The sequence below is a fragment of the Rana temporaria genome, chromosome 1 (assembly GCF_905171775.1).
Source record: "Rana temporaria chromosome 1, aRanTem1.1, whole genome shotgun sequence".
NCBI lineage: Eukaryota > Metazoa > Chordata > Amphibia > Anura > Ranidae > Rana > Rana temporaria.
The window spans coordinates 390,806,564-390,822,881 of record NC_053489.1 but is presented as its reverse complement, the minus strand read 5'-3'; the positions used below and the strand labels follow the sequence as shown (position 1 = coordinate 390,822,881).

General features: G+C 42.5%; 1 protein-coding gene across 4 annotated transcripts in view; it reads left to right on the top strand.

Moving 5' to 3' along the window:
* NFIC (nuclear factor I C) overlaps positions 1-16,318 on the top strand; it is a 193,478-nt gene that overhangs the window by 121,594 nt on the left and 55,566 nt on the right. For all 4 annotated transcript variants that reach the window (XM_040322597.1, XM_040322598.1, XM_040322596.1 and 1 more), the window contains exons 3-6: positions 5,592-5,663; positions 5,798-5,872; positions 9,573-9,696; positions 13,316-13,440. In XM_040322597.1, coding sequence (XP_040178531.1) covers positions 5,592-5,663; positions 5,798-5,872; positions 9,573-9,696; positions 13,316-13,440 — 396 coding nt within the window. The remainder of the gene's footprint in view (positions 1-5,591; positions 5,664-5,797; positions 5,873-9,572; positions 9,697-13,315; positions 13,441-16,318) is intronic.

Below are 16,318 nucleotides of genomic sequence, written 5' to 3'. Positions count from 1 at the left end.
ACAAGCATCTATCAGTGTGGGGTTATAAATAATCACATTTATTTTACCTTTTGCTAAATCTTAATTGAGTTAGAACCTTTTTTTTAAGATATTAGGAAAGTAATATTCCTTAGTAAATTTACTTAACTAGACTGATGTACTTATAATTAAGATAGTTCACAAAACAAATGTCAAAATATAAAAAAATACTAAAGTGTTTAGTGATGTCCCATCATTTAGCATTTTTTAAATACATGTGAGTAATGCTGACGTGTTGTGTGTTTAGTCTCTCTCGTTAAAAGTCTTGTGCTGGGTATAGCAGTAATATAAAAAAATGTACAGTATACATGTATATGCGACAAATGCGCTAAAATCGCAGCAGAATCAAACCACTAAACATGCCTGGCTCTGTGCCAAAGTTTGGTACATGAGCTTCTTTGGAGTGGAGGGAGGCCCATTCAAATAAATGGTGCCGCTCCAAAAATGCGCCAGAAAACACACAAAAAAGCAATAAAAAAACGCGGTGCAGCAGGTGTTGCTGCAGTACGCTTAGTTGTGAATGGAACCTTACAGTCAGCCTCTATCTGCACATAGCAGTTTGCAGTTAGGGGCTGCCTGTAAGAGAATCGATCTGAGCTGTGTAGCATGTCGGAGGAGGAGGGAGGGAGGGAGAGAAGGGGGAGAGGAGCTGTGCTGCCTGTGCTTATGGCCCATACACACGATCTGAATACTGTACGACAGATCGTACTACTTTTTTCGCTTAATAGTCACAAGTAGAAATTGAATAGGTTACAAAAGTCACGAAAATTCTCGTACGACAGGAGAAAAAAAAAACGGAAGTGATGTCATGTGTTGTAATGTATTTGTATTGTATTTTCAGACGACAACTATACTGACTAAGTGAAAATCGTACAATCTGGTATCGTGCAAGGAAAATTTTCGTGCTTGTCCGATCTAATAATATCGGATGAACTGTCGTGATCGGCTCTCGAAAGTAGTGTACACACGATCCGAAAATCGTGGTATTTTTCCTCGAACAACAGTTTTCGTTCGATATTCGGATTGTGTGTACGGGCTATTAGACTGTGTGCAGTGCCAAGATGTGAGAAGGAACCCAACCGGCACAACTTCCATGGACGATGGAGGGCACAACTGAAATCTGGCACAGCCCTCTCAAACCCCTCCCCTTAGATATAGCAATGTGTATACCACTTATGTATTTTCCACTATGCACAGGAATAGCACAGTGCCTGAACTTATTACTGTTTAGGTGTGTGCCTGTTCATTGGGCGCGGCCACATCTCCCAGTAGAGGAGGGACAGAAAAAGGGGGTGAATTGCTGAAGTTGTGACCGCTCCCTCTAAACTTTCAAACAGCAAATGAACTCTAAAGCCTTGTACACATGCACAGTTTACTTGGCAAGAACCAGCAAGAAAACCGAGTAAACCGTGCGTATGTACGAGGCTTTTGGGGTTTCTCGTCAAGAAAACTGCCCAAAATCACGACAAGAAAGATAGAGAACCTGCTTTCCTGCCGAGAAACCCGAGAGTGTGTATACTTACCTGTCGCCGTGGAAACCCGTGCATGCTCGAAATGACTTTGACGCATGCGCGGTAGCTTCCTAGACATAGGTAAAGTTGCAGCAAGAATGCCAAGACGCCATCGAATGTGACGAGCTCTAATGCGCGTTCTTGCCATTCAAAAGAACAGCGGTTCTTTTGAATGGAGTGTCTGTACACTCGGGCGGCAAGAGATTCTTGCCAAGAATCTTGTCAGGAAAAACAATGTTTTTTCCTGATGAGATTCTTGCCCGTGTGTACAGAGCTTTACAGGGACCTACATGATAGATGAAGTACCCCTGGTAGAAAATTAAAAGGAGGAAGCAAAGAAAGAACAGCTGATTCATGATTATGGTAATATTTGTTAATTATTTAGCCTGTCCCATACATCTCCTTTAAAGCAAAAGCTCTTTACCCTGAGCTTCAAGAGTGATGCTATATCATTATAGCTTCTGGATAAATTATTTTTTTTATGAAATTGTTTGCATTTTTAATTTTTTTTGTCCAATCGGTGGAAAACCGTCTATTTATATACCACGTCTATATAGAAATATTTGTATGTTAGTCTAAACAGCTAATATTAGTCCCTTTACCCTATTTACTATATACTGTATGTATACACAGATTATATTGGAATGTAAACATTAATTCTAGCTTTCAGGTATGAGGTGTAGCTATACCCCCACAGCAGTGGTGGCTGGTGCTCCAAATTTTTGAAGGGGGTGAAGCAGACAAACTAAAATTTTTTGAAAGAAACCCATCAATTGCAGCCTAATTGTGCCCATCAAACGCAACCACTGTGCCCATCAATTGCCGGGCGGTGAGTGGTGTCCTACATGCTCCTCCATGTCCACAATGTCTTCTCCCATCCTCTACTTCTGTCCCTAATAGGCGTCTATTTACAGTGCCTGGCGTTTCAGACAATCAGGTGATGGGTAACCCCGGTTCAGTGTTAGGAAAGCGAATATTCATTCACTTTTCTAACACAGCTGGGTGAACTGTGTAACAGAACTCCCGCTGCTGTAATTCAGGGGTCGGGCACCTGAATAGGGGGTGGCAGCGGAGGCCATGGATAGATTCATACAATGCATGAATCTATCTATTGGCCCTTATGAACAGACCGCCACTGCCCCACAGGAGCCACTGAATAAGATGGGTCCTCTGTTCTTCACCCTGACCTTCCAAAGGGCCTCAGCCCCTCTGACACATCAGGTTGAGTGTAAAAGCACCACAAATATTTCATATTACCCAATAGTGCTGTTTCAAAGCAGGAAAAATCAGTTTGCAAAGGTATGCTTAATGTGTTATCACTCAGTCAAGTTGATAACCAAGCAAATACAAATAGACTGGAATTGCGATAACACAATTCAGCATACAAAATGGCTAACAGTAAGGCCTAAGCATAAAATGCCACGTATCACCCCGGTCAGCATAACCAGTAGCAGCACCACCTGAAATGCAACAATAATGCTTGACCTAGCAAATGCCTGGGACTATACATCCAGTGTGCATTAATGGCAGCTATGCACTGGGTATGCACTGTCCATAGAGAATGGGAGAAGAGAACAAAGGGGACTTGCTGGATGGTTTTACAGGAGGGGCAGTCCTTTATGTTCTTCTTCCGGTATCATTGGGTCACTTTATTAAAGTGGTTGTAAACCTTTGTGTTTTTTCACCTTAATGCATCCATGCATTAAGGTGAAAAAACACCTTGAAGTCACCGGCCCCCCCTGAGCCCCCGTTTTACTTATCTGAGCCCCGAATCTCCATGGGCACGATCCCGCGTTGCTTTCCCCCAGGTCTTGTCGGCTCTTCATTGTATGATTGATAGCAGCGCAGCCATTCGCTCCCCCTGCTGTAAATCACATCCAATGATGCGGCCCCTGGGGGGGGGGCGAGTTATACAATTGGTGGCTATGGACTAGCTGACTAACTTCTAACTTCAGCTTGTTTAATTAAAGCAGAACTTCAGTCATTTTTCCATCTATTAAATCTTCTCCCCTAGTTGCTTTAACTTTGGCTAGTAAATACCTTATACAGCCCACTTCATGTTTCTTGTTTGGGAAAAAAGCCTAGGTATTTGACATGCACAGCTCTCTCTCTCTCTCTCACTTTCTCGCTCTCTCGTGAGAGTTTACCAGTATTGGAGAGGATGAGTCATAAGAGGGCCAAAGAGAGCTGCAGAGCTGGAGGTATGCCTCTGTGTGTCTGTATAAATCCAGGAAGTGAACAGGCAGCAGCCTCAGCTGCCTACAGTTAAAATGGATGCAGCCAGACTCTGTGGGGGGGGGGGGGGGGGTTTCTGCAGCATATTTGGCAAGTACAGAATCACAGTATATATAAAATAATATTCAAAGTGGTTGTAGGGAAGCTTCAGAATGGCAAAGATGTTTTTATTATAAATTATGTGAGCAGACTGCAGTTCCTCTTTAACCACTTCAGCCACGGAAGGTTTTACCCCATTAATGACCAGAGCATTTTTTGTGATACAGAACTGCATTGTAACGGAAAATTGTGTGGCCATGCGACGCTGTACACAAAATTTACATCATTTTTTTCCCACAAATGGAGCTTTCTTTTGGTGGTATTTGATCACTTCTGCGTTTTCAATTTTTTGCGCTATAAACAAAAAAAAAAATTTAAAAAATATATATATATTGTTTTACATTTTTGGATATAATAAATATCCCCAAAAATGTTTACACACACAAATCCCCGTTCTGGCTCTTGTGCCCGCGATCACGGGTGGCCAGCCACGCGCATCAGGTCCCCGTGCTTGCTATGGCAATTAAAGGAGCCACCATAAATGTACGGCAATTTGTGCAGGAGAGCAATTCTGCCGCTGTATATGTACAGGAGCCAGTTGGGAAGTGGTTAAGCTGTGACATTAAAACCTGGAAGCTGATTTGTTTCTATGCAGAGCTGCACCACATTTTGCACTCTACAGTTTTAGTAAATGAACCGCAATGTCTCCTCCATGTTTCTGTAGGCCAGCACCAGGATACAGAGGTTAAAGCGGAGTTCCGGCCACAATTTCACTTTTTAAATATAAATACCCCTGTAATACACAAGCTTAATGTATTCTAGTAAAGTTAGTCTGTAAACTAAGGTCCGTTTTGTTAGGTTGTTACAACATTTAGACACTTTATAAAATAGAAATTGACTGGGGCCATCTTAAGTGTGGGCATCATGAAGCCAGACTGTATGACTTCCTGGATTTCAGCCTTGCAGATCTCGCACATGCTCAGTGCTGCACAAGCAGTGTCAGATCAGGTTTCAGCACCTGTGCTGTCCAAGTCACATGATTCTTTGAGACTGGGGAGTGCACAGACTCCTGAAAAGTTACACCCACTACATTCCCAGGAGTCTGTGCGGTGTAGGTTAGGAAGCATTAAGCACCTAGGTGTAGGAAGTGGGAAGATTAACTATTCTGCCTAGCAACAACACTTTGAAGGCATCTAAAAAAAAAAAAAAATTTCGTAAAGGACTAATGACATTTTTTTAAAACTACTGATGTAATGTTATATTTATGGGTGGAACTCCACTTTAATTATGAATTTATGTTTTCATCCCAGCCCAGGGCATTCTCTTTTAGCACCATTTGTCTTTCCTTATTTTTTGTGTTCATATTTGTTTTACATTTTTGAAACTCAGAAAAATTTGGGAAATAATACTTAGATTTTGGGTTTATTTTGTCAACACTAAAGCTAGCTCTGTTATATCTCCTGGGGACTTCAGCTGAGCAAATTCCTTCCTGGAAAGCAAAAAAAGTTATGTATTTCTTCCTAGAAATCCTTGCTCTGAGATCTATTTATAATGGCCACAGAAGGTTGCAGAGACCATACCTCTTGAGCCCTGAAAGCATATACCTCCCAAAAACTGAAATGATCAGTTTTGTGTAGACTGCCACTTTAACAAAGTAATACTTAAACCATTTTAGGAAGTATACACAGTATATCTTATCGTTATTGTCTTATATTCAGGTTTGTAATAATATAATTATCTTGTAAATTAAATAATTAAATGGTAATCTTAGGGTTTTCTGGGTTTTAGATGCTGAACAGGACAGCAGCCCTCGTACAGTTATCGGCTCTGACATAGAGGACACTAAACCTATCAATTTGGGTAAGTGAGTATCTTTGTGTAGACCATGGTCTCTTACATCTAATCACCCTGTTTAGTGATGGTTAAAATAGAGTTGTGCATGCATTCCTAATTGTGAGTTTTTGATATCTGTCACAGTTGTTTTGTCTCTGCAGATATGACAGATTTCCAAGAGAGTTTTGTCACTTCTGGTGTTTTCAGCGTCACAGAATTAATTCAAGTGTCGAGAAGTAAGTAATATTATGAGGGGTTATCTTGTTTTCACCTGAGAGGATATGTATATCTACATACAGTATGTATATACAGTACTGAGAACACAGGCTGGATATTCATAGACCCTGGGTTGTAGGCTGGTACACTGGTTGATTGGACACTGGCAAAACTTTGTTGGACATGCCCCCCTGGTTGTACCACCCAATACCCTACTCTATAAGATCTCAGTTTTTGTTGCATGTCCTAAGGTGATGGACCTCTTCCCCCTTACAGAGATATAATTTGCTTCACTAGTATGTTATTTTACTTCAGATTCTTAATGTTGCCTGTAATGTTGCTTCTGACACATAATCCTTCTTGGGTTGCTACCTTGGCAAGTAATTCAACACATGTATTTAGCCTCAGGGTGCTATACAGGTTCAGAACCATGGTCCATCCTTATGAAATCCAGACACTGATGATGCCTCCAGAGATATGCCCATCATCACGGGCAAACCTGCACCCTGTATAGAAACCAGAAATGTGGACACATACGTCTCATTGTATCTCTGGATCATTGCTCTAAAAAGGGACTGTGTTTGGATTGTATTCACATTACAGTGTAAACTTTTCAAACGTGGCCCTAAAACTGAACCACTGAGAGCTTAGTCTGAGGTGGATGATCAGGTGTTACAGCACACCACAGTTTGCACGTTTTATCACCACTTCTGCCTAAAGCCTCATATAAGGTTCTGAGGTGCTTCCTTCTGCCTTTTGCCACAAGAACTTGCTGTGCACTCCTTCTCGGGGTTATGTACCCTATATTCTGCTCTGTACTCCATGAGTACCCAACAGGGCAATATCCTAACTTGCAGCTATGACAGAAACCAGGCGAAAGGGAATCACAGCAAAATCTCAGGCAAACATTTGCTCTGCCAAAGGCCCACATAACTATTAACTTTTAGAGTGATTCTGTTCCCCTTGCTCCAGAACAGCACCTCATTTTAGCAGTGGTCTTTGCATCTGATTCTAGCTCTATTTCAGGCATGCAACAAGCAGCCTACCTGACTAAGGCAGATTTCTGTGCAACTATGTCACATTTTCTCAGAAAACAAACGTTTAATGCATCCTTTGCTGTCCAGGGTTTTAAAAGCCTAGAAGAGACAGGCACGGAAGGGAATGAAGGAGACCGAGAACTGGTGTTAGAGGAGACTGCAAAAGATTTCTTACCACCACGCTTCTATATCCTGATGTTACTGCTTCACGCAGTATGCTTATCAATGTGGATTTGCTGTCACTTTGAGTACAAAGATTAACATTTAAAAATACATTTCCAATTCATGAACAAAAAGAATGAGCAATGAGGATTGGGTCAATCCGGAAAAGATTTACACCCCTCGGAAAGAAATTGTTGAGCTCTATGCCGTGGGAAAAGGGTTCACTAAAAATGGTCTGTTCTGGTAGTAGATCCTGCTGTCTCCTGCTGTTTCAAACATCTCACTGGGCCAACTGAAGATGCTCCTAGGAAAGTTTAAGATGCTCTTAAAGGCTTCTTTACACTTGCAGACCCAGTTCTGCAACCAGCTATTTCTGCAATTTCTGTCTGTCAAACTGCAGCTGGACTAGAGTAGGGCAATGAACAACCAACATGATCCTGTATTCCAGGACCATATTTTAACTGAAATTACAGCAATTAACATCTGCTCTGCTCTTTTGTGTGGATAGCCTAAAACAAAGCAAATTTCCAGAATGGCTCTAATTCCCATTCACATGTGCAGAATCTGTTAGCTTAAAGCCTGGTCAGCTAAAGCTGCTGTAAAAGATGCCTCACACATATGCACTTTGAAGGAGGACATCTCTTTGGTAAAGTACTTGACAAATTCATCAAAGATTTCATAGATAGAAAGGTTCAAAAATCCCCTTCCCTAAAGGGACTCTACCTCTTCAAAACTCAGAGCACCTAAATGCCCTACCCAGGCTTCAACTTCAAAATGTCATCCCTTTTTTTTCGGGACAAGACCTGGGCCACAAAGTCCAGCAAGTCTTACTTAGAGTCCTCTTCCCAACGAAGGGGCACCCTCACTCCTAGGAGCTGGGGAACATCTGTTACAGTCAGGTCACAGATGTCCCATACCTGTGGGTTCAATTGGTGGCTTCAGAGGGGTACAAAAATCCCCTCAATTTTTTTCTTCTTTCAAATCGACCATAATCTGCTAAATGTTTTGAAGAATACCCTGAACCATCTTTTGTCCCAGGTAGTAGTTGTGCCAGTATTCGTACAGAACAGGTTTTAAGGATTCCTACAAACTATACCAAAACCCAAGAGGGGTATTCGCCCTATCCTGGCCCCAAAATTCCCAAACAATACCTTAAAGTTCCAACATTTTGTAATTTCTATGTGAGATTCTCAATGAGAGTGCTGGGTCTCATGTTTTTTTCCCCCCCGATATCTCCAACCTCATATGTCAGACATGAGGGATCTTAACCTCCAGACTTAACAACAAGTTTCCTCTGTTTGTGGCCAAGACTGTGTATCCTCTAGCATGGCATTGCATTCTTTGATAATTTCTTGGCTACTCTAAGCTTTCCTTCAATTGCAATATCTACCTCACCTGCTCCACAAAATTAAGCAAAATTGAGCAGAGAAGAAACTAGTGATTCTTATTGCTCCAAACTTGCACAGAAAACAAATGATATACAGACATACTCAGACAACTAGCAGATGACCCCTTGCCCCTTACCAAAAAGTCAGACTTGTTGTCTTTGCTAAAAGCAAGAAAAGTTCCTTCAGAAAGATCTTCTATTGTACCTGGAAATCCTTCTTTGTATGGTGTGAGCTAATGCACTTCAATCCCAGAAAGTACTCATTCGGCCCATGTGTATATCGGTCTGTCCATCAGAAGCTGGCTAACTCCCAATCAACGCTCTCAGCCAATGGCAGAGAGCACTGATCGGAGTGTTCTGGCGGGGGGCGTCCCCCTGTTAGAACGCAACAGCTCAGTGGGGGAGATCGCTGCACTAGCTTTGCATTGTTAATACAGTGGCTCCAACTGGAGCTGACAGTTTTTATTCGTTTTACTTGTAGTGTGTACCAGGCTTAACACTCTTGGCCCATATCACACTTTGCATAATGAGAACGTAAGCTCCTGGTCGTGTTTTTTTATCTGCATGTTTTTCTGAACGTTGTGCATAGGGCACAAAAAAATTGCCAAAAAAGCGCCAGAGCCTTTTTGGCCATGGAACGTGGTGCATTTTGTTCACGCTAAAAACCACTGCTAATCATGCTTGGGGTGCGATTAGCAATTAATAGCACCGCAAACGTGATGCTTGTTTGCACCACATTTCGGAAACAAATGGCAAAATATGCATTTTCTTTGCAATTTGCTGCATGCTCTGGGAGCGCCAAATGTGAATGCGGCCTTCAAAACAAAGTTTCTCATGCATTTATAGGTGTTTACTCTCTGCTATAGTAGTATGATTTCTATGAATGGAGGAGCTGGGTGGATAGGACTTGAGGAGTGCCTCTCATGGCAACAGAGGGGATTGGTTGTGTTCATGTTCTCATTTTTATTGTTCTATTGCTGCACAGTCAATGTCTATGTATATGTAACAAAATCTCTTTTGTACATACAGTATGTATTTTCTTTTGTGCTGATTTCTGACATAGTTTTAATGCTGCTAATAGTGTGTATATCAAGATAAGTATTTTTTCCTTTAATGTGACATGTTTACTTGCAGTCCCAGTTGTGTCTGGAACAGGCCCCAATTTCTCTCTAGGAGAGCTACAGGGACACCTGGCTTATGATTTAAACCCTGCGGGAACTGGCATGAGAAGGACCCTCCCTAGCACATCATCAAGTGGGTATGTTGTCTCAACTTTTAGAAATGTGTAACTATTATCTTTATCAGGGGTTGTGAAACTCTTTCTTCTGAGGCCTTGCCTGTCAATATCAGGTGATACTTTATTTAATCCCACACCTACAAATACAGCTCTTTTTGACTATAAACTAAATGTTATACATAGTTTATAGTAAGTTAAAGTGGTTGTAAAGCCTCAAGGTTTTTCACCTAAATGCATTCTATACCTTCTGTGCTGCAGCTCCCCCCAGACACCCTCTGTTTCTTACCTGAGCTCGATCCGATCCATCGATGTGCACAAGCGCAGCGGCTCCTGCCGCTGTCTCTCTCCTCATTGGACAGATTGATAGCTGTCAATCTGACATTGGACAGATTGACAGCCTTCGGCTCCTGCGGCTGTCAACCAAATCCAGTGATGCAGCAGCAGGATGGAAAAGTGGCCCCATGGAAAGTGGCTTTTTGTGGGGGTACCTGATGAAGAGGAGGGGCCTGGAGCACAGGCGGGGCACCCCAGAAGAAGAGGATGGTGGTTGCTCTTTGCAAAATGATTGCACAGAGCAGGCAAGTATAGGCATGTTTGTTATTTTTTAATAAAAGAAAAATGAGGGTTTTCAACCCCATTAATTCTAATATTAAAACATATATTTTCAGTCAAATACATTAACTTACCAGTAGAGAGACTGCAGTTTAGAGAACACACTTTAAAGTGGTTGTATAGGCAGAAGGTTTTTTACCTTAACCACTTCAGCCCCGGAAGATTTGGCTGCTCATGCAACGCTGTACCCAAACAAAATTGACGTCTTTTTTTCCCCCACAAATAGAGCTTTCTTTTGGTGGTATTTGATCACAGTTTATTAGCACAATTTAACGAACATCAAGTTGGTCATGTTAAAACCTAAAACACAAAAAAAGACAATAAAAACATGTAAAGGGCATTTATTCTTTATGGACAAAACCCCATAAGTACAGCCCCTATAGCAAAATGACGGCCTATCGGTGGTTCACTTATCCTGACTGGATGTCATACAATTCAGAAGGAGGTTCCTCCCTCCTGGTCATATCCTAACAGTACAACTGTAACCAGAAACATGAATTAACATGAGTTAATTAGCTAGTCATTTACCCAGCCTAGGTGACTCAGAGGTATGACCTTTCAGGTCAACCTTGCCGTCTTTTAGCTCAGAAGACACAACACACATTATCATAAATATAAACACAGGACACCTTCTCACAATGTAAATGGAAAATGTAGCGCTACATTTTTCATTTACCTTGTTCACCAATCTTTGTCACATTTGTATGTAGCAGCTTTCCACGTTCCACCATTGGGTTAGTGCAGTATTATTCAATTTTTACAATAGCAGGAGCTGTCAGAATTAGCAGACGGTCTGTCTCCTACATTGAAGACCATGGAATCCACATCCAAGCTATGCTTTGATTAATCAGGGATTGCAGATGGCATGGCAACAGTTTTCAAAACTCTTAAAATATTCCATCATTCTGATACAGTGGAATTAATGTATCATAGATTTCTTGAGGGATATTGTTGATAAATATTACTATTCCATATTAAGTAATCCAAATCACATTCTCAATGTCCATTGAATAGCTGTGCATTTTTTCAGTCACCCTGTGCCCCTAATAGACAAAGGGTAACTTAGACATAGAAGGTGCATGGGGAGCTAGAACAAGGGTTTCCCAACCTCTCCAAGGGATTCTGGGGATTCCACAGGCCTCCCCGTCCAAAGTGACTCCCGTCAAAGATAACATATCTCTAAGGCTACTTTCACACTGGAGCATCGCAGGCTTTGGCGGTAAAGCGTTGCGATTCTTAGAAGCGCTTTACCGTCGTTTTTTCAGCGCTTTTCGGGCCACTAGCAGGGCGCTTTTAACCACCGCTAGCGGCCGATTTAAGGAGCTAAAACGGCTGGCAAAGCGCTGCTGCAGTGGCACTTTGCCAGCGGTTTGGAGGCGCTGGCCATTGTTTTTAATCGGCAGGGGCGCTTTAGGAGCAGTGCATTCACCGCTTCTACAACACCTCAAAGATGCGGCTGGCAGGACTTTTTTTAGCGTCCTGCCAGCGCACCGCTCCAGTGTGAAAGCCCTTGAGCTTGCAGGTGCTATTTTTAGCGTTATAGCACCTGCAAAACGCCTCAGTGAGAAAGTAGCCATAGTATGAAAAAAGCTGGCTGAAACCATTTGATTCCAGTAAAGATGTGCTAATACATGTTGTGTGGGCTGTTAAAAAACTTCTTTTTTATCACTATTATTATTATTGGATGAGATCAGGGCCAGACTGGGAATAAAAACCCGTCCTGGAAAAAATTTATACCAGCCCCATAGCATTATTATACCAGCCCAACATCATAACGTCATTATTTTCTTGTTCATGAAAAGGAAAATCATGTATTTTAAAGCACATTTGAAGAGTGTATTATATATAGAGAAGACAGATATGAAAGCACATAGGGCTTTATATATATACCTGTATATATAAAAGCAAATTCCAGTCAAAAGTGGTAAAAGTGGTCAATCATCAAGGGGGGCCCCAGAAACATGGGGGGAGGGGCTCTGGTGACCAGAGACCACCTTCCGCAAAAAAGAATACACTAAGGTAAGGAGGTGTTTCCCTTTACAGTATTGTATTCATGCTCCCCTTGCATCAGTGACTCCCCCCCCCCCCCCCTTAGCCTGGCGGCGCTGTCACTGACCTCCTCTCAGGTGCACCATGCAGGGCTCAGTCAGCTCCAGCTTGGTGGCTCTGGTTTTATCCTATAGTCTCCTCTCCACAGTCCACACATGTCTGATTTCTCCCATGACCCCATCCTGGTGGCACTCGCACTCTTGTCTCCTCTCCAAACTCCCTCAGAGACAGCAGACATGATATAAGATAAGAGGTTGAGGACATCATTCAAGAGATTGTTTAGAGGCTGCAGACATGATACAAGAGATGGTTAGAGGCTATGGACATGATGCGAGTGATGGTTAGAGACTGAGGACATTACACTAAAGACGTCAGAGACTGCAGACATGATACAAGCGATCAATGCAGTCTCACTACTGCTTATCAAGCCGAACACACACAGATCCAGCTGTGTGACTGTGACAAACAAGAGGAGGCGAGAGGGGAGCGCGGAGCCTGCAGCCAGCCACAGATCAAAGCGGCCCCAGGACAGGCGGCCTACTGGGAAATTTCCCGGTAGGCCAGTCCGGCCCTGGATGAGATGAGAACTTTTTTAAAAATCCATTTATACAGAAAAATGCTAAAGGTTCACAAACTGGGGTTGATTTACTAAAACTGGGCAGTGCAAAATCTGGTGCAGCTCTGCATAAAAACGAATTAGCTTCCAGGTTTTTTTTTTTTCTTTTTTTTGTCAAAGCCTATTTAAACAAGCTGAAGTTAGAAGCTAATGCACAGCTACACAAGATTTTGCACTCTCCAGCTTTAGTAAATCAACCCCGCTGTCACAATTCTGCCAGTGATATATGTGTAAATATATGCAAAATAAATCGTGTTCAATGACAAAGTCTCTATATTTAGTTGTAGAGTGATTCCTTCCACTTTATTGCAAGACATTCAGCTTGCCAATTACTCTAACCTTTATTAATTGTTCCCTGCACAGGAGTAAAAGACACAAGTCTGGCTCCCTGGAAGATGATGTAGACACAAGCCCTGGGGGAGAGTACTACACATCTCCATCTTCTCCAACTGGGAGCAGCCGAAACTGGACTGAGGACATGGAAGGAGGTGAGTGTGAAACAAACGAAGGTTTGGCTTTAAAAGTTATTCATTTTAAAGGCACTATGAAGTATTAAATATTTTCAAATTTTTCATACAAGAAAATGTATTATATGAAATCAACAGGGTCTTTATTAAATCATTATTTAATAAAATAATATTAATACTTCAATTATTTTGAGTTTAATGACCAAATGTTGAAATGTCTGTTATAATAATTTTTGTCTCTTCTGCATGTTTAGATTTTCTTTATTGTTTTTATTTCTGTGATAAAAGCAAACTAAAATTGTAGTTGCTGTAGGGTGAAAACATTAGTAAAATGTTTTTAAATGGTGAAGTAAGTAGGGCATTTGTGTTAAAATGTGAAAATATATATTTTCTGAAAATAGTATGTGCTTCTACTGCTACAGTAGACGAAGTGAGATTTTATTGGGATTTATCAGTTCCTACCTCCTGGAACCAGGAATTGTGATGGCTGCTCAGTCAGGCCTCGTACACACGACCGAGTTTCTCGGCAAAAACCAGCAAGAAAGTTGCTGGGAGATATTTTTTTGCCGAGGAAACTGGTAGTGTGTACATTTTCGTCGAGGAAACTGTCGAGAAACTCGACGAGCCAAAAAGAGAGCATGTTCTCTATTTCCTTGACAGGAATGGAGAAAATTGGCTTGTCGAGTTTCTAGACAGCCTAACAAGGAACTCGACGAGGAAAACGATGTGTTTCGCCCGTCGAGTTCCTCGGTCGTGTATACGAGGCTTAAGTCATTTTCACTTCTGGATCACATTTGCTCTGATAACATGGGGTTAGAGCATTTCATTGCAACTGAATTCTCTTTTAGCAAGGTTTACCCACCTACTGTAAGTGTTAAAGCTATATATTGTTATGACTGCTACCCACTAATATGTATGTAGCACAATATATTTTTAAGTTTAAACTGTATAATACTGCCTATGGACAACCAGGCTGAGGCTTCCACTTTCTATTGCAATTCCGTAAATGAAAGTAAGCACCCTGATGCTGCTGGTAGTGGCTTCATGCTTCACGTCTTCTAAAAATAAATACAGTCGTGCTCATAAATTTACATACCCTGGCATCATTTATGATTTCTTGACTATTTTTCAGATAATATGAATGATAACACACAAAGTTTTCTTTCACTCATGGTTAGTGTTTGGCTGAAGCCATTTATTATCATAATGACAACAGAAACTACCCAAATGATCGTTTAAAAGTTTACATACCCCAGTTCTTAATACCGTGAAATGACCTCTTTAACATAAATGACAGCTTGAAATCTTTTGTGGTCATTTGTGGATGAGGCTCTTTATCTTCTCAGATGGTAAAGCTGCCCATTCCTCTTGGCAAAAAGTCTCCAGTTCCTGTAAATTCTTGGTCTGTCTTGCATGAACTGCACGTTTGAGATCTCCCCAGAGTGGCTCAGTGATATTGAGGTCAGGAGACTGAGATGGCCACTCCAGAACCTTCACTTTATTCTGCTGTAGCCAATGACAGGTCGACTTGGCCTTGTGTTTTGGATCATTGTCATGTTGGAATGTCCAAGTACGTCCCATGCACAGCTTTCTGGCTGATGAATGAAAATGTTCCTTTAGTCTTTTTTGATAACATACTGCATTCATCTTGCCATCAATTTTGACCAAATTTCCTGGTCCTTTGTAGCTCACACATCCCCAAAACCTCAGCATTCCACCTCCGTGTTTCACAGTAGGAATGGTGTACCTTTGATCATAGGCCTTGTTGACTCCTCTCTAAATGAAGCATTTATGGTTGTGGCCAAAAAGCTCAGCCCGTAAATTTAACCCCCTTTTCAGGCTGCCCGTAAAAGTCAGTTACGGGCATCAGTGCCCGTAAAAAAGATGGCCGCGAGCCGACCATGCAACGGCACATGTGCCGTTCCAAAGCCGGCCAGGGCTCAGGAAAGATTGTATGCGCTCAGCTGGGCGGCACATGCGCAGTAACGTATTGGTGTCGCAAGGCACCATGTTTGATTAGACACCAGTGAGAGACCACTCATTCTTGTCGGTGCCACGGCGGCCGTCGCCTCATGCACTCACCATAGGCGGAGGAGCCAAGCCAAGAAGGGGTGAGGAGGAGAGTGAAACTGTGGGGGATAGCAAAAAGGGGACAGAGAGGAGGACTATACTGGGAGCCGGGAGGGTGAAGCCATGGCGTGCAAGGAACAGAGACTGATGTGCTGAACTGACCTGTGGAGATGTAAAAGGGGCACAGGAGGAGGACACAGCACACTGATGATGTGGAGAAGTCATATGATGGTGGACAGAGGAGGAGGCTACTGTGAGGGGGTGAGGAGGACACTATCATGTCCACAGCCTCTGTCCACTCCTGTATCATGTCCGCAGTCTCTCCTGTATCATGTCCGCAGTCTCTCTTGTATCATGTCTCTGTCCTCCTCCTGTATCATGTCCGCAGTCTCTGTCCTCCTCCTGTATCATGTCCACAGCCTCTGTCCACCACCTGTATCATGTCCGCAGCCTCTCCTGTATCATGTCCGCAGTCTCTGTCCACCTCCTGTATCATGTCCACAGTCTCTGTCCACCTCCTGTATCATGTCCGCAGCCTCTCCTAAATCATGTCTGCAGTCTCTGTCCACCTCTTGTATCATTTCCGCTGTTTCTGACCATCTCCTGTATCATGTCTGCTGTCTCTGACCATCTCTTGTCTTTAGTCTCTGAGGGCGATCCTAGAAAGGAGTCAAGAGTGGGAGCGCCGCCGGGATGGGGGTTACGGGAAGAGACAGGCATGTGTGGACTGTGGAGAGGAGACTATAGAATAAAACAAGAGCCGTCAAGCTGGAGCCGTCTGACTGAGGCCTGCACGGTGCACCTGAGAGGAGGTCAGTGACAGCGCCGC